Genomic DNA, 19,825 nt, shown 5'->3' on the forward strand with positions numbered 1-19,825 from the left:
CATGGTTTTGAAGTTACGTTCAACAATTTTGGCCTAACGTGTGAATCGTACGATTATTTGTATTTATGACCTTATAAAAGTTTCAATAATTCCAACGTTTTTTGTTGGTTGTTTTCTTCCACACAAGGTGAGATTAGAAAAGGATAAAATGAGTAAACAAACATAATAAGACTTGTATAAATATTTTGACAATTAAAGACGTTCGTTTAGGGTATTAATAATGTGTAAGTAAGAAGCAATTATGTGTTTTAGAACTCTTATTCTTTTCCCAGAGTGTACAGACTATAAAACAAGAAAGATATCATCTCAGAGATTAATATTCATTCAGAACGAAATGTCAGATAAATAATTTACTCATACAAATACCAAAACACATTATAACATTTTATTTTTCCTCCATTAGAATCTAAATTCACGTATAATACATCTATATTTACATACAATAATAATATTTATAAAGTATTTTTAGACTACGTCACGGATCAATATTGCACAAGGGTCCTGGAGCTTCTCAATTCATGTCATAGATTTCCTTAAAAACATTTAAACAAAAAATTCATTTTGATTTGCTCAGCTATGCAGTACAGCGTTAGGATTTTTCATAGCTGAATAAATCAAAATGAAATTTTTGCTTGAATTTTCTCAAGAAAATGTATGACATGAATTGGGAGAAGAGTTTTTTTTTTTGATGAGTTGGTATCGAATGACCCATAAGTTACCCATGTCTCTTCTCAGAGAAAATCCAATACTGAATAACACTGGGCAGTTTTATTCTATATCTAGTCATGAAGCTCACAGCGATCAGCTCAGCTCTTACAGTGTGCACAAAGTATTTTATGTAAAGAAACACAAATGTAGATATTAGTCATTAGTGTATCGCACATTATATTGGAGAATGTTGCTTTTTGTTCTTTTGAATTAAGCACAAAGCTACACAAAGGGCTATCTGTGCTCTGCCTACCACAGGTATCGAAACCCGGTTTCTTGCGTTGTAAGTCCGCAGACAAACCGCTGAGCCACTGGGGAGCTATATAGGAGAAATGAAATTATTTTATATCGCACCCCCAAAATCTGTTCGTTATTGAATGATTTTTTGAAATTAAGCACAAAGCAACACAATGTGCTATCTGTGATCTACTCACCACGGGTATCGAAACCCGATTTCTAGCTGTGAGAGTCTGCAGACATGCTGCTACTGAGGGGGTAAATCTGTTCGTTTCTGAAAAGTTAGTTATCCGCTGAGACAGTAGCAAGTCTTCGGTTTCACAACGTTAAAATCAGGGATTCGATTCCCCTTGGTGGACACAGCAGATAGCCCGATGTGGCTTTGCTATAAGAAAACACGCACACACACACACACTCTGAAAACTTAATAATGTGAGGTTTTGTTCTATACATGTGATGTGAAAAAACCTGTTATCAACAAGAAAGACCTGTACAACAATAACTACTTTAAAATATAAGAAACATATCGCTTTTGAAAAAATCTTACTCTCTACTCCTTTTCGTGGATAATTTTAAGGCACACAAGTACATAAAACAGTGTTTGTACAAATTTAATCACATTGGCTGATAATAAATAACAAAACATAAATCTCTTCAAGACAATGATTTAATCAAATATTTTTAACAAAGAGGAGCACAGTGTGAGTTCTATAGATAATATGTTTAAGATCAAGTCTACATATCATTTACAACCATTTGAGAAACTTTCGTTCGGAAAGAGCTTCACTCATTCTAGTGCTGCCATCTTGAGTTTCATTCTGGAATCATTGTCAACGCATTTAATTTTCATTCAAATAAGTGACGACGCCCAGGGGAAGCTTGGGGGTTGAACCCCCCAAAAATGAGCCAAGCCCCCCTCAGCCCCCCAGTATTGTTACCTACATATATTCATAAAATATGGAAAACACAATCGTCGTTGTTGCTTAACAATTAACATCAAAGAGACATAGATCTGTAGAACTCAACGTCTTCATTAAGACGGAAGTATGTGTCCTATAGCAACGTACTGAATGTACTGAAACTCATGTGTTGTATTGCCGCTCCCTGTGTAATGCCATTCTATCTTGAGCTATGACGAAGATTAGACAACCACGTCAGGCTGTGTATGTCCACTGCTATGCACATAGGCTCAACTTTGTGCTAGTTGATTGTGTGCACAATGTCCAGGCTGCAGCAGAGTTCTTTGTGACAATTCAAAAAATTGTACAAATTCTTCTCTACATAGGTTGTGCATGAAGAATTTCTGAAGGTACAGAAAAGCTTGAACCCGTGAACCAGCACATAGAGTTGGAGCGACTGTCAGACACAAGATGGGCTTGCCAACATGCTGCTTGTCTGGCTGTGAAAAGAACCCTCCCTGTCATTGTGACAACCCTAAAGCGTCTCGTGGAGGGGGACAATGTCCACAGAGCCACTGAATCAAAGGGCCTGTGCATCCTCCTAGATCAGCAGTTCGTAACCAGTCTAGTGGCCATAGAAAAACTACTGCTGATGACAAAACAGCTATTAGACCACCTCCAGTCACCTGACCTGCAGCTGGCCTCTGCAGAGGACCTAGTACAATCTGTCATATCTGATCTCTCAGAAATGAGAACTGAAGCAGCATGGAAAGACTTGGAAGAGTCTGCTGAGGATATATGTAAGAAAGTGGGAATAAGATGCACTAAGATGGTGCATCAAGGTGGACAGTGATCTGCCCCCAGACACCTGGAGGAATTCATAATCACATCTAGTGCTGGCCAAAGAGATGAACCAACACCAGATGCTATGAGACATACCTTCTATGCCATCACAGACAGGATGCTCAACGAACTGAATAGAAGATTCTCCTCTGATGCCTGCAATGTTCTGATGGGTGCAACTGCATTGAACCTCCACATTTCTGGACAAGCAACCACTTTTAGGAATGGCAGCAAACTATGGTGTGGCAGAGGATAATCTCGCAGTGAAGGTCCACCAGTTGAACCGGCTAATTGCCAGTAAGATAGACACGGGGAGGAAGTATCCACACCATTGAAGCTTGCAACCATGCTGGAGCCATACAAGGATATCTTCATGGATCTCCACAAACTTGTATGTATCGCTGTGACCCTGCCTGTCATTTCAGCTGCCTGTGAGAGAAGTTTCTCAAGACATACTTGCACAACAGTAGTGGTAACAACCGTACCAGCAACCTTGCTGTCATATCAGTAAACTCCAGGAGGACAAAACAACTCGATATTGATACTGTTATAGACACATTTACTGCCAATCACCAGAACAGGTGCTTTGTTTTGAAGTAATATTGACTATAAACATAACATGATGAAAGATAGTTAGCTGATAGTGACCTTACGTTTCCTCAGAGTGTATTAACTTCACATGGGATAATTCGTTTCTGCTATATAAACTATGTCTTTATGTTATATTTCTTTTGATTTGTAGCTTTACTCTTAATGGTATATTAAATGTTCAATCTAAGCTAATCTTGATTTTCTTTATTATTATGTATTACCTTGGGTGGAATTTAGGTGAGCTTCCTCTTTTACATATACACATATTTTAATAAACAGATTATTTCTAATTTGTAATAATGAATTATTAATCAGAGTATGAGTTTCCAATGAAAACTACATTTAAAACGCAGTTCAAAATATCACACCTTTCTGAAATGTACCTTGGTATTTACATTATTATAATTTACCATCTATACTTCATATTGATGGCATTTTGGGAAGCCCCTTCACGGTTTACCTCAGCCCCCCCCCCCAACGAAAATATCCTGGCCCCGCCACTGATTCAAATGAAAAAAAAATGTGAGCCTCTATATTTCTTCAATACATAAAATGGTTCATATTCTAATAACTGTATACAGGCTATATCATAAAAAAGTAAAATATTAAAATAAATAAACTTACGAAAATATTCAGCACGCGCGCATTGTTCCAGAATTCTTTTCTCTAACCGTCGTCTGCATTTGTCATTTATAATGCTGCATATGATATATTACAGTAGTTATAATGGAATTTTACTCTGTGCATTTTATTTGTGAATTTATAAATATGAAATGTACTAAAACCTCTCTTTCTGATCTAACTCTCAAACTACGAGTTGTTCTTATTTTACAGTTTCGGTTTTGAACAATAATGTGACGTCACATACTATTTCATGCTTTACGGTTTTGCAGGAAAAACAGTACTGTTATTCAACTTTAAGTATACGAGATACTAGAAAACTTAAGGTTTTCCTGTTAGTAATACAACTTTATTTCACAGAGTGATTTAAGTATTCGGAACAAGTTTGAACTTGCATTGCGATTAATCCAGTAGTTGAAGACAAAGTTTTGCTCATCAAAACATTAGTTAATTTTCAAACTGAAACAGGATAGTTTGAACCAATAACAAAAGAACGTAAATCTGTAACTAATGTAACTATATGGTGTTTAATGTGGAATGTTCACGTCTTTCTTGTAATTATAGGAATACGTTTCAACTAATTTCTCTATAGTTACGTAACTATGTATCTTCGACTTAATTATAATGTTCTAATTAGCGTTTCCATGGCAGTTCTCTTCCGACTAGTCTTTACGAAGAAACAAGTCCTGCAGTTTCCATATTTACATATTAACTTAAACACATCAGCATCGTGAAGTTATATGCCCGCTTGTTTCGTTCTTCGCAACCTATGAAAATAATTGCAACAAACATAATCCACTAAATTTCTCAGAAGTTAGAAATGGATGAACACCCAAACGTTCGTAAAATAGATGATTATAGAGAGAACGAATCCCAACTGACATCCTATTCTTCACATGTGATTTCTTCAATCTGGAAAATAACATAAAATAATCAGTTGAATTACCTAAATTATTTCTGTTTCACACTGAAGGGAAAAAAATCTATCCTGACAAACAGTTTATCATTTTCCTTGTTTAATATAAGGATAATTTCTGCTATTCGAGGTTAGACAGTGGTAAGTTTACAGATAACGCTTAAATTCGAGATGCGATGTCACACGATGGGTACAATTGATATCTCATTGTGACTCTGCACCAAAACAAATAAATATTCAATTAGTAACGTTAGATGGATTATGAAAAGTTTGTTGTTGCTTAGAACGACAATCACGTTAATAAAATGATTGACAGTAATATGTAGCACGAGCACTTATATCCTTGTTTAAAAGGATGATACGATTTAAATGTTTTGGTTTATCATTTAAAAAAATGAAGTTACAAGAAAATTCTTCACATTATGTCGTAATTGCATTGACATGAATGATGTCACAATAGCAAATGACATTGCTGACAATGCCGTTTTCTTTCTTAATAAAGTATTAAATCTTTATTATATTTGGCACCTAGAATTTTAATATATACATATATGCGTCCAAAACATGGAACACTTGTTAGACATTTGAACGTAATACGTTTGACATCGTGTCTTCTACAACTTATCTGACTCGCACGTCGGCCCGGCAATGGCTAAGCGTGTTAAGGCGTGCGACTCGTAATCTGAGGGTTGCGAGTTTGCATCCCCGTCGCGTCAAACATGCTCGCCCTTTTAGCCGTGGGGGCGTTATAATGTGACGGTCAATTCCAATATTCGTTGGTAAAAGAGTAGCCCAAGAGTTGGCGGTGGGTGGTGATGACTAGCTGCCTTCCCTCTAGTCTTACACTGCTAAATTAGGGACGGCTAGCACAGATAGCCCTCCAGTAGCTTTGTGCGAGATTCAAAAACAAACAAACAGACTCGCACACGGTAAGAACATGTACACGTGTTTTCTTGCTTCTCGCAAATAATTCTAAATTTGCTTTTTTTAACATCTTTAAAATCTGTGTAAAAAAATTTCGTCTAGACATTACAGACAAATTAAGTAAATGCACTTACCAGCTCATCTTGTAGAACGAGCAGTTTGTTTTTGAATTACTAACAAAGCTACTCGAGGGCTATCTGTGCTAGCCGTCCCTAATTTAGCAGTGTAAGACTAGAGGGAAGGCAGCTTGTCATCACCACTCACCGCCACTCTTTTACCAACGAATAGTGGGATTGACCATCACATTATAACGCCCCCACGGCTGAAAGGACGAGCATGTTTAGCGCGACCGGGATGCGAACCCGCGACCCTCAGATTACGAGTCGCACACCTTAACACGGTTGACCATGCCGGGCCGTAGAATGATCAATGCCTTTTATTTTTCTAATTGTTTACGTATACGTTTCTTGTTGTTTTTTAAATTAGAATACTGCTTGAGCAGGAAGGCGGCAGTGCTCTGTATAAGCGTTTCCCAAAATGTGGGAGTCTTCAGCCCCCTTTAGGGTCGTGTTAGCGATTAGGATAGAGTCAATATTGCAATATTGTAAAAGTAAGCATTTTAATATATGTTTAGTCACAACATAAGGGCTCATAGAATTCCTCAAGGTTTTTTTTTTTTTTTGTATTTTTCTTTTCAAATACAAACTTTTAGTTCATAGCTCCGTCATCTCTTGACCGATTTGAGATCTAATTACATTTTCGGAATCAGCAGGTCGAACCTTTTTGATTGATGTATTTGACCAAACCCGAGGTCTTGTAGATTAATTTAGTCTATCTTGCCAAAAAGAATTTCAGTTTGAAGGTAGGCTGCCAGAAGTCCTGCCGAGTAATAAAACTGGCTTTGATATACGTATACTTGCCCCCCATGTTTAGTATTACTAGCGCACAAAAATATAGCTAATAAACAGGGGCGTAGATCCTGGGGGATGGAGGGTATATATTCCCCCGTAATTTTATGTGGGGGGCATGGTACATACAGTCATCCCCCCTACAATTTGGTCTGTTGAATTGTTTTATCGCATCACAGAGCTATAAATTGTGTGTTTGTTCTTCTGATTCTCATGTTCTTACCAATCGAATTACATAATTAGAACTAGATGTAGGCTTTTTCAGTAGCCAAAATGTACATCTTTAATATAGGCGTGCTTCTAAGCTTTTCCATCTAAGCGATAGTTCGTAAGTATCAGTCAGTAGACCTAAGTATACATGCAAGTATCGTGGCAACAAAATTACTCTGTGACTGCATGTTTACAGCTTTTGGTATCACGTAATCAGAGATTACTAATTTGAAAATTGAACAGTCCACATAATTGGTTGCAAAAATCATCCCCTCCATCGGGTGTAAAACATCTATACCCCTGATAATAAAAAGGGGGAAGAAATGACCTCATAAGTTAACCTCAACACTGAACTCACTCTTTCACTCATTTATAAAATAAAATAAAGGGGGCCAAGAAAAGTTATATGTATTAAAGGGTGGGAATGGCACGAGTTTGATAATATACAGAAATACTGGAAGCACTAAAAAACTAATTCGTATTAAGGTAAGTTTTGTGATTGAGTGTTAAAGTTACAGAACTAAAACGTACCATATAATTCTTTTGAAAAGTCTCAGAGCAACCAACTTCGAAAATTTTCTGGCACAGTAGTATTAAAATTAATAGTAACGAGTTCTCTACTGAGTAATGTCCAATCTAATAACAACACTCTCTCTGGTAAGTAATGTCCAAGGTGTTTCGACTGTCAAGCTCTGATTAGTATGGATGCGCCGGGATTTTTCTACAGCAAGTGTCTGTGACTTGTTGGCGATAAATTTCAACAATAAACGGACAGCACACGATACACTTGTTTTAAAATAATATGTATTCAAAACAAGTCAAGCGTATGTACAAAACATTTGTTACACTACTGTTTACCACAGTTGCGTCTCGAACTTTTTTAAATAATTCCCTTTTTCGTCAAAATTAGTACAGACTGGCTCAATTACTTTAGAACTCAACTGACAAGACGAATTATTCTCTTCTCTTCTTTTATCACAATACAGTCAGTGATAAATTCACTTACATTATTCGATGAGTTATCGCAGTTTAATGCCAATAAATACTTTTAAATAATTCTCTTTTACGTCAAAAGTACACACATGGGTTCAATTACTTCAGAATATATTTTGACAAAACGAATTGTTCTCTTTTATCTCTGTTATTAAAAGCTATGAAACTCGTTTAAAAAATCGCCCTTTGCGGCCAAACTGAGAATCACTCAGTCTAAGCGTAAAACTTTTTCTTTTACTTTCACTAACTTATTTTTACTCTATATCTTCACGTATTTATAACACGCGACAGAGAATTCTAGAAACATCAAGCCTTCTAGAAAAAAAACAATATCAAACATAACGACAAAGATTTGAATGTTGCGAGTGAGATGACGTTAACAGTGTTAAAAACTTAGCACAACAATTAAACTGCCTTCACATCGTTAAACTCGTACAGAGTTACGTAACGAAACTTGTCATAAATATCGCTTTTACAAAATTAACTTTTAACACTTTTGTCATGAAAACATCGACTTATTTTTAAGAAAAGTTGCTATGAACGTTATATTCATCATGAGAGCGAGCATGAGAACCTAATCCATTATATTGTGATTTATAATATGAAATGAACATGCTTTCGTGAATAAAGGGTTATAATTTTCAAATATAAAATTGCTTCATCTTTTTAAAAATTGGATTCCTTCAATGACAGACTACTTAGGTTATCTTGCTAAATAGAGTCCTATTGTAAATAAAATCCAGCAGTCAGCTCTGTTTCTTTTGTAATTGTAAGTTTAATCTATGAATAGTTTCGTATTTCTTTCACCAATGGAAACTTTTACCTTTTCGATGTCTTCTTCTAAAGTGGTTCCAGATTTCTTAATCAATCCTTGCATCTTTCTAGAACTATAAATCCGATCTTGTAATACCTGCAAAATCAGAAGGTATTAAAATATTAATTAGTTTGTAAACTAGCATATATTTAACAATAAATAATCCCAGTATAAAAACAACTAAAAATAAAATAATTTACTTTTAGAAACTGCTGACAAAATAACCAAAGAAAGAATGTTTCGAGTTACTTTTGATTCACTGACCTCTTCTCTTCTTTCTAAAGCTTTCTTCTGTTTTTCTTCTATCTCTTCAACGGTAAAAACCTTCTGCTGTTTTTCTTCTAGACGCTGTATTAAATAGATTAAGACTGTATTGTAAACCAGTATAGGTAATAAAAGTAAAGCTTTATATATTAGTCGACATTCATGGGCATGCTGAATGATTGAATAAATCATACGAAAAATAACATCAAAATACTTTTTTTATCAATCTGAAAGCAGATACGTAACAGAAAAGAATGATTTATGTGATTACACCCGATGCTTGTGATCAAAATCACGCTAAACTGTGGTTTTCCTATAATCCTCAGGCCCGCCATGTTCAGACAAGTTAGGGAGCGCTCGACTCGTAATCTGAGGATCACGGGTTCGAATCCCCGTCACATCAAACATGCTCGCCATTTCAGTCGTGGGGACATTATAATATGAAGGTCAATTCCACTATTCATGGGTAAAAAGAGTAGGTCAAAAGTTGACGGTGGGTGGTCATAACTAGCTGCTTTCCCTCTAGTCTTATACTGCTAAATTATGGACGGCTAGAGCAGATATCCCTTGTGTAGCTATGCGCGAAATTCAAACCAAACCATAATTCTCTTACCAAGTCTGTTACGAACTTTAAATCAAAAGTATGTAATAAAAAATAATCGAAAATCTATTGTGATTTTATCCAAGAATATCAGATATACTAGTTGCGCCAGTGTTTAGCATGGTAACATTCATCTGATTAAACTTTGTTGGTTACCTATACAAATATTAAACACGTATATATTACATAATGTAATTAGATTAAAAAAGCTCTGTTTTGTTTAATTTAGAGCAAAACCACGTTGGACGAAACCCTGATTTTAGCGTTATTAAGTCTCTAGACTTACCGCTGTCCTACTAGTGGACAAAATCTTAAACGTAACCTCTACAAATCAGTTTATAAATAGATTAGTGATTGTTTACTCGAAAATACAATGAAGTAATAAGACGACCATTTTCTCCATCTATAATTTTAGGCCTATCGAGAGGTAAACTGATATTCATTTTACATAGTTAATTTATGAAGTGACAAGAAGAAATTATTCTCATTACTTCGATGCAGAAAAAAAAAAACTATTAGGTCTCTGCTAGCATCTTTAATAACTATCAACTAATAATGTTATATGCTTTGTTACCATATCAATATATGAAAACTTTAAAATTGATTTCATCTGCAAAGTAGAAAACAAGACGGAAAGAAATATAATAAACTCATCGGAAGTATTTTGGTTACCTTAAAATCTCAGATTATTTGAATTCATTTATCACATATAGAGAAGCTTTCTGTTATAAACGCATACCATTATTTTCCCAATTTTATCAGAATTGAGTTAACTATTTTCCGTTATAGTTTTAAAAGGAAATTCAATTGCTGACTGAATATCAGTCTTCAAATAAATCACTATAAAGCCTGGAATTACTTATTAAAATTTTGAGTATTATTAAACACGAGACATTTCGCGAGAAAGATTGGCTTGGAAGTTGCAAACAATATACCTGAATCCTCTTAGGCGGATGTTTCTTGACAATACTTTCCTCTTCTAAAATAACTTCAAATGCTACTGGTGGAGGAACTAGAAAATTAGGGTAAACAATAATATTTAAATAAATAATTAGAGAGGTGAATTTTTATGTCATCAGAACTGTTGCCATTTTTAAAAATCTAAACATTTTAAAAGCTTAACTAGTGTTTTTTTTATGATGAGAAACCTACTTGAAATAAAAATGTATCTCAGAACGACTGCTATGGGTATTAACACTTTTATTAATAATCAGCGAACAACGTGAAGATGATCTAGGAAAGTCGAAACGTTGTTCTCTTCTTATTAATAAAAGTGTGAATACCCATACAAGCTGTTTTGCGATACATTTTTAAGTTGCATTTGTTCTCAGGAGAATGAAAGGTATATATACATTTTTTAAAAATTCAATATGTCATGCAAGTTTCCAACTAGGCCTTCATTAGATCAACCAGCTTTACATTTCGTTTTACATTTCAGTCGATACGGTTTCCTGGTGACGCAGTCAAACAAGTCCATAAACACTTGTTATAAACGTATGGTTATTTAGAAAGTTGCATTCTCAGTGACGACAATAGTACGTGAAATATAAAGAAAATTACGGCTTGCGTCAGTATATATATATATATTCACAAGACACACCGAAACAATATAAGTTTACACTTAAAAATACGTTCTATGATTCAAAATAGCTCCACGTAATTCGTTTATTAAACAACACCAAACTAATAAACACTTCAAACGCATCGAAACAACTGTTGTCCATTATACACGTAGTATTTCGACAATTACCGTCTTTCTTCGTTTCGCAGTCTTCCGAACTACCTCGTAAGCCTTTTACTGACGATAGGCCTCGTCGGCACTGGATGTAGTAGATATAGTGTGGTTGTTATATTATTATGTTCTTTACTTTTATTCACAAGTTCTGATAATTACATATCCAATAATACGTACACATTACACTAGAATTTTATACTGAATGTACTGTACTTACTTTTATTAATCTTAATTGAATTAAACTATATTTATACTAAAAAAAATTAAAATCAATTAATTAGCGACCAGCTTCTTTAAAATGCACTGACGTGGTGAAAAGTACACATTTTAGCAGGCACAACAGGCTATAGACACAGCTTTAATTTATACTTGAATGACCTGGAAAGTTTAATACGTCTGTAACATTATGCTTTAACATACCCTGGATAATTGTGTTTATAGAATTTTTATTGCAACACACCAAATTATGATGTCATTGACCTTATCTTCTACGTTCAACACAGGTGATATAAAAATACGTGAAGCGTTTTAAGACTTGGCATTGTCAACGCTCGACCCACACGCAATTGTTAGTAAATTTAAATCATAATTTAAGAAGATCACATATGTCGTATTTTACGCCTTCTAAGACTCACTTTTTTCTTTAAAAATACCTTGAAAAATCCTTGTGTGTCTTCCAAGACAAAAAGTGATGGGTTAAGGCAATAAGTTGGCTTAAGATCTACTCAAAATGACATTGTGAATCAGTTAAGATTCTTAGGTATCAACTTTAAGAATATCGCATAATTTGTGATTTTTTATATTTTTGAATTCTGGCTCTACTTAGTTACAAGTGAAATGAACTCAATTTCATATTTCCTGAATTCAGTTTCGAGTTCTGTTTGATTTTATTTTCATTTTTATGAGCCACTTTTAATTTCTCTCTTCTTCTCTATATCATTTATTTTTGATACTTGTACTCTGTGACTGAACTTACCGTATTTTACGCCTTGTAAGAGGCACTTTTTTCTTTAAAAATACTTTGAAAAATCCCCATGCATCTTTCAAGACAAAAGTGACGGTTTAAGACAAGAGGTTAGCTTAGGTTCTACTCAAAACGACCTCTCATACAGATCGTAGTCTCATTACTTACCAATTACAAGTATTTTCAAGTGCATAAAACATTCAATGTAACTAATGTTGTCGATATACTTTAAAGAATATGATGTATTTGACTGTATTTACTCAGTAGGTTGAAAAAAAGGTTACATCAAGGTGTTGGTTGCTGAGTCAAAATATTTTTTTTCTTAGAATTATCTTTCCAAAATCAGGGTTCATCTTCTACGTCTTATAAAGCGTAAAATGCGGTAAATTAATTTAGGTAATAAGCTTAAAACTCGCTTTCCATTTGTAATATTACACACCTTATTTCTTAAGGCCTGGAATCTCGAGATTTTCTTTTTCTTTTATGTTTCAGCTACAAAAATAGTAATTTTGGATTTTAAAATAGAATACGATAATCATAAATCAAAATATCTTGTGTGTTTATTTCATGTACGCGACATTTTTTTTTTGAAAAGCATTATTTTATTTCACATATAAAACCTAAAATACTTGTAAAAACCCAGAATGTTTGTTTAAGCACAAAACCATATTGCGGGTTATCTGTGTTGTGCCTATTGTGGGTATCAATCCTCAGACTTCGGTGGGAAAGGGGCGAAATTGTAATAAAAAAATTTGATACGCAATGAAACACTGACTCTCATTAGAAAGTGAATAATAGGGCTATTTTGTCAATTTCAGCAATGAATGGGTGACTAACAAAATATATTGCTCATTAAATTTTCAAGCTGGTACGTATATACAAATATATTTCTTTTGAATGTCTAGAAACACTATTGGCGCGAAAGGGCCTGCGTGATCCAACTTGTATTGAAGGGAGACTCTAGAAAACAAAAACGGATTACAATTGATTCGCCTAGTAATAAACCAAAGTAAACAGAATTACAAAACATTTTGGTTTCTTGCTGAACGTTTTATAAGGTGTACGTTTGCAGTAAAATAAGCAGACGAATATCCTTGTATCGTCAAACTCTGAATCCTAATCAATGTGTAAATACAATTTAAACGAGATCGAATATTTATTTTCTCGATTATCTTTACAAAACCGAAGAGCATTAAATGAAAGAGGCTGGACAAATTTAAATATTTTAAGAGAGAAATGCAGGCCTAACTTTCAAAAACTATAACCTAATAATTTGATTTCGTAAGTTGGAAATGGTAGTTTTAACAATTGATCGAGATTGTACACAGAATAAAAGGAATAAAGTTCTAAAGATGCTTTAAAGCTCTGATATCATTGCCTGAATAATTTTTTTTGTCTTACTAGAGATTAGTCTTAACCTAAAAAAAAAAAAACCAGAATGCTGACACTTTCTATACGGTGCGCGCCCCCTAGTTGCTCAAAATGGAAATTACACATATAATCCATTGTTTAGTGTTACGATAAAATAAACCCTTACGGGCAAAAATATCGTCTGACAGACTAAAACAGTTGGTATGTATAAACCTAACTAAATATCACCAAGCATCATTGGGGTAATTGTGAATTTGACTTTGTCCTTTTATTTTAGATTGCTTAATAGAGACCAATGCATGTTAATTGAATTGAAACACCACGTCATGTTAGAATGAACAGGTGTGGGAAAACTCAAATAACAACTACAATAATGCGATTTTATTTTTACAGAACAATACTTTTCACATTTTATATACTTTATAAACTTAAGCTTATAATGAATTGACATTCGTCGGAAATATAACATGAACCGCTTATAACAAAAACAAATCTAGTTTCACATATTGAAATTTCCATCAATGTACTTCGTATACCTGGTTCTTTCGGTTGCTCAGGGGGCGGTGTAGTGATATTCGATGGTTCTGATGCTTCTGCCTTGGACGATCCACAACCCATTGTACGTCAACTTTTTATATAGTATTCTAGAACTACTTTTAACGCTCCGCTGCTAATTCCAGTCCTTGAGCGCTAAGAGTTTTCTGACTGGTAACTGTAACTCCAACTCCTCATGGTATATTTCTGAAATAAATTGAAATAAACTATAAGCCGTTCTTCGTTATTTAGTGGGCCCGGCATGGCCAAGCGTGTTGAGGCGTTCGACTAGTAATCCGAGGGTCGCGGGTTCGAATCCCGCTCGCCCTCCTAGCCGTGGGGGCGTTATAATGTGACGATCAATCCCACTATTCGTTGGTAAAAGAGTAGCCCAAGAGTTGGCGGGGGGTGATGATGACGACCAGCTGCCTTCCCTCTAGTCTTACACTGCTAAATTAGGGACGGCTAGCGCAGATAGCCCTCGAGTAGCTTTGCGCGAAATTCAAACAAAAACAGTCGTTATTTAGTACAAAGCTAAGCACAGGACTATTTCGGGTATCGAAATCCGGTTTTTAGTGGTATAAGTGTGCAGATATGTTGTTGTGCCACTGGGAGGCAACGTTTAAATAATATATATTGATTGATATTTTGCTTTAATAAAAATCCTTTCTCATAGTTACTTGTTGGGTCCCTCTTAAATCCTTTTAGCTCCAGATATTTTAAAAAAGAATTATTTTTATCTCACTCGCACAGATGCAATTAGAAATTTGTTCAGAAACATTTTAAATAGAAACGTGTTATTTTAATTATAAGAACTCCTTCAGAATGTTCCTTTATTATTACAAAGTAAATTCAATATCGATTATTATTATAAATCTAACTACAGGTTAAACTGGATGAATACCCTGCTTACAACAGGGGAGTGCAATAATTTGTCCTGATGGGAAAGCAAAAGCGTAAAAAATGGATTACAAAATTTAGAAATAATAATTACAGACGGCCAATAAAGATAACATTAATTACTTATAGTTCTCAATCATATCTAAGATTAAACACTTCCAATTAAAGGTAACAACAAAACATATTCGGCTGCTTTATTTGTATGTTAATTGTACCCTCCTTTCTTTTTAACTGAATAAATTTTATATCTTCATAGAAACTACCAGTCTTTATTTTACTTTATGTTCTAACTAAATCTTCCATACCATTTCTTTGAAATAAATATATAAAGGTTGTACTTATATACCATTTCTTTTAAATAAATAAAGGTTGTACTTATGTTCTAACTAAATCTTCTTTTACTATTCCTTTAAAACAAATAAAAAGGTATGTTGTATTGTGTGTTTTAACTAAATATTCCATACCATTTCTTTAAAATAAATATAAAAGATGTATTGTATTTGTCATTCTGGGTTCTGTTTGACAGGCCAGAACAAACACTCGATTTCTCTAAATGGGATTTCAATAATGGGTCGTATTTCTTGCAAAAATCTGCCAGCTCCACATAATTGCCTCGGTTAGCAGACTCTGATGATTCATCACAGCCTCTATATGCTAATTGTTGTTCACCTAAATATCAAACTACGTTGATTAATCTTTTTAACATGTCTATATTCCTCTTGGCCCGGCATGGCCAGGTGAGGTAAGGCGTTCGACTCGTAATCTGAGGGTCGCGGGTTCAAATCCCCGTCGCACCAAACATGCTTGCCTTTTCAGCCATCTCATCCGTGGGGGCGTTATAATATGACGGTCACTCCCACTATTCGTTGATAGAAGAGTAGCCCAAGAGTTGGCAGTGGGTGGTGATGACTAGCTGCCTTCCCTCTAGTCTTACGCTGCTAAATTAGAGACGGCTAGCGCAGATAGCCCTCGAGTAGCTTTGTGCGAAATTCAAAATAAAGAAACAATCTATTCATCTTCACCTTTTCATTGTGCATTTGCACATTTATTTTATGTTAACTGTTTAGATGGAATTCAAATTGTGATTTACCAAATCTAGCTAGACCTACAATTGAAAATATATGACTGGAGGAATTTTCATGTATTTTAATTGTCTTATGCAAATTATTTAAATCATTAAATCCGCTTGAATTCCATGTCCCATATTCACTGTTAAATAATAAACACGACCAACAGAAAAGCTTTTACAAGCTAGGACAAGCAGTTAAGTAAGATGTCGTATCATATTGGTTTACATTGAATTTTCGAACGCACTGCTTTGTTCTTCCAGTCAGGTTTAGAGCTGGCATCAGTCTACCATTTCTGATGATGATTTCTTTATCACTAAAACTCTTTCCACCAAACTTGTTCACTGCTTTCAATAATACAGTCACAATTTTTCCTATTATCTTTTGAATCCGTATTCAAATCTAAAAGATGACACCTCACAAGAAATTTATGCATACAATTGATTTGAATTTCGCGCAAAGCTATACAAGAGCTATCTGCGCTAGCCGTCACTAATTTAGCAGTGTAACACTAAAGGGAAGGCAGGTGGTAACCACCCCTACACCAACTCTTGGGCTACTCATTTACCAACGAATAGGGGGATTGACCGTCACACTATAACGCTCCACGGCTGAAAGGGCGCGCATGTTTGATGCGATAGGGATTAGAACCAGTGATCCTCGGAATGCAAGTCGAGCGCCCTAACCACCGGACCATACCGGGTCGAAAATGTAATGCATAATTAAATAGAAATTTCGACTCGACTACATTGAAGAAAAGAAACTGAACATGGTAATATTTATTTTGAAATTATGACAACAGTTCAAAAATTGACAAGTGCACAACACGTTGGACAACATTTCTGTAGAACAGAAAGAGCTGAGAGTCGATTGTCTGTATTACATACGAGAAGTTACAAGTGGACAAGTAACTGTTTGAACAAGTTTCACCTGATTTTTTCGACAAAAAAAGGAAACGGTTTTTCTTTATTTGGTTTTCTCACCACCACACATCAGAGAGTACGACGCACTAGAATGCATCTTCAACACACCATATACCACCATCTGCAAGTTTGGAGATAACCTTCCTCTCAACACACATGAATAAAATTCCCTGTGTTTGGACCCTGCATGGTTTCCTAGAGAACTGCTAACCTGCTGAATAAGCAAAACAGCCTGGTGACAATACCTAACCAAGAACGGAAATAACTTTTTTTTTTGGTGAGAACATAGAGATGCATCTCAACTCACGATTATTTTGTTACCTTTTGATCAAAACAAAGTTTGTGTTGATTGACCAAAGTGTTGGCTTCATTCAGAGTTCGTGATGCACAGCATGGACAAGTAAGGTCCTGATTTTTTCCATTGTCCGCTTAAAGCCTAACCTCACATCCATGTATCACCGAAGGTACATACCAGGACATATTGTTGCATCGAGATTATAACTTTGTGAACCAGCTCGGAAACCTTTGGGTATAAGATGACTTCTGAGCTGGTAGCCTGACACAACTCAAGTTATTCTTGTTCAAATAGTGTAATAATTTAGAATTACAAGTGAGTTGCAATAATCACTGCTACGTAAGTAACGGACTAATCGAACACCATACGCATAAAGTGTGAATATTATTAAATGAAGAATACCGCCTTCGCGTAGGTGGGGAATATGTAGTAGATGTTAATTTATTCCCAAAGTACACAGATATATTTATAAAACATATTTTACAATTAATACGTACAAATAAGACGTCTGTTGAAAATAACTGACTGCATAGCAACTTCAATTACAAGAGCAGCTGCTTATTTAGATATTTCTCGTTACACCTCTGTATTGTTGGAGAAATTGCAAAACACATAATAGCATCAGCTCAGAAAATAAAGACCTTTACTGAGCGAACGTGCAACAAGCATTTTGGCATAAGTTGTTGTTGGAAGAATTATGTGTTTTGTTTTTCAAACACCTTGTGTCTTAACTTGTCATACTGTATAAAATGAGTGATTTTTATGAATAAACGTTGAGAGTTAATATAAACTTGTTAATATTTATGCCAATAATGCAATTCTCAAAATTGCACGTGACACTAACAACTTAAAAATTGAGAAACATTAAAACATTATGTTTCATAATACAGTTAATAAGTCTACATTTTTTATTAGAAGATCGAATTTCTGTTCTATTATCCAAACTATAGAAACAGTTATATCTCAACACAAAATTCAGTTATACTTCAGGCTTGTTAGTTGAGTATTTGACTCACAATCTGCGGGTTACGGTATCGAAACCCATCACCGAAAACGCTCGCCCTTTCAACCATGGGAAGCATTATAATATTACGACCAATCCCATTATTCATTCATAAAGAGTACCTCAAAAGTTGACGGTGAGTGATATTAATTAGCTACCTTCTCTCTAGTCTATCACTGTAACATTAAATATCTAGTTACTTTACAGTGGATGTCACAGTAAAAACCCTCGTTTCTACAATATTCATACAAACAGGTACGATATTTATATCCTAGTATCGCAGATGAAAATAACCAGCAATTCCAGACCGAAACCTTCAAATTCTAACATCTTTGTACCATAACAGACGGATTCCAGTAGTTTTTTGGACGCAACACTAAATTCAGCCATTATTTTTAATCATCAGTTTATGCAATAAGTGAATTTTAAAAGCTGAGAACTAATAACGACGTACGATCATTGATTTGAAAAAAACAACTTCAGAGTTGTATACAATCAAGATTTATATTTTTAACAGATCTTATTCTGATCTTACGAAGAACAGTTGAGCTTAATTACTTACCAATTTCACCTCAAACATCCATTTTTTTCTATCAGAACCAAGTTCCTCAATCCCTTAAGTGAACATCAACAATATAATATCTCTTTGCACAAAGCGAGAACTGACTAATTCGAACGCATCAACACCTGGAATGAAATTTCATATTTTTTCGATCCTTGTCCACGTTCAAATTGAGCACGCGCGTTACCATGACAGTATCACTCAAATCTATAAACAAAGCATAACCTTATATACGTGATCTAAATAAACTTCAACATTAACCTTATTTTTCAACAAGCTTCTCTTCCGTTCGCTATGTGTGATTTTACGGCGGACTACATACCATGAATCGAAACCAACCTAAATGTATACATTAGCATGGATATCAAGACTTGTAACGATTAATAAATTACCGTGGATAAATGTCACCGTGTATGCCACAAACAAGATAGCTACATAGAAAGTTTTCGTTTGCTTGTTGCTCAAATATTGAAAGTGACAAAAAAGAATGAGAAATCTTGTGATAGACACAGAGTTTGTTTTAATATTATTAAAGTAAAGTTTTTATTTCATGACTGTTAAGTTTATTTCCATTACAATATAGTTTTTAATATCTCGTTCACTAAGGTATCAAACTAAAAGGTCTCCTCATAGAACAAAGGTAAGCCTAGGGATTTACTACGTTACAATCAGTGGTTCAGTTACTCTCTATGGACACAGCAGATAGCCTGATGTAATCTTGTATTAAAATAACACACACAGCACACAAAGTAAAAAAGCATCTACATACACATATTGATATTTTATTATTCAAACTAAAATAAGTTATCTACTGGTGAGGAAACGATAAATTTACCGACTTGCAACGCTAAAATTCGGATTCGATTCTCCGCGGTGAACAAAACAGCTATCCCAATATGGCTTTGTTCTAAAACAAATAATAAGAGCGTATTGAACGTTCTG

The 19,825-nt window shown here is 34.7% G+C and overlaps 1 protein-coding gene across 2 annotated transcripts; it reads right to left on the reverse strand.

The window, feature by feature from the left end:
• Positions 1-400: 400 nt before the first annotated feature.
• On the reverse strand, positions 401-19,014 carry LOC143229208 (uncharacterized). 2 transcript variants are annotated; one of them, XM_076461208.1, is made up of 6 exons: positions 18,884-19,014; positions 14,136-14,340; positions 10,465-10,541; positions 8,929-9,012; positions 8,674-8,760; positions 401-4,811 (listed from the first exon to the last, which is right to left on the reverse strand). In XM_076461208.1, exons 2-6 carry the CDS (start codon positions 14,215-14,217, stop codon positions 4,785-4,787), a joined length of 357 nt encoding a protein of 118 aa, XP_076317323.1. In that variant the 5' UTR covers positions 14,218-14,340; positions 18,884-19,014; the 3' UTR covers positions 401-4,784. The 2 variants fall into 2 exon arrangements, with proteins under 2 accessions (XP_076317323.1, XP_076317320.1); XM_076461205.1 differs by lacking the exon at positions 401-4,811 and having other exon boundaries at positions 7,945-8,760.
• Between the last annotated feature and the right edge of the window lie 811 nt (positions 19,015-19,825).

This window comes from Tachypleus tridentatus, chromosome 1, assembly GCF_004210375.1.
Source record: "Tachypleus tridentatus isolate NWPU-2018 chromosome 1, ASM421037v1, whole genome shotgun sequence".
NCBI classification, from domain to species: Eukaryota; Metazoa; Arthropoda; class Merostomata; order Xiphosura; family Limulidae; genus Tachypleus; species Tachypleus tridentatus.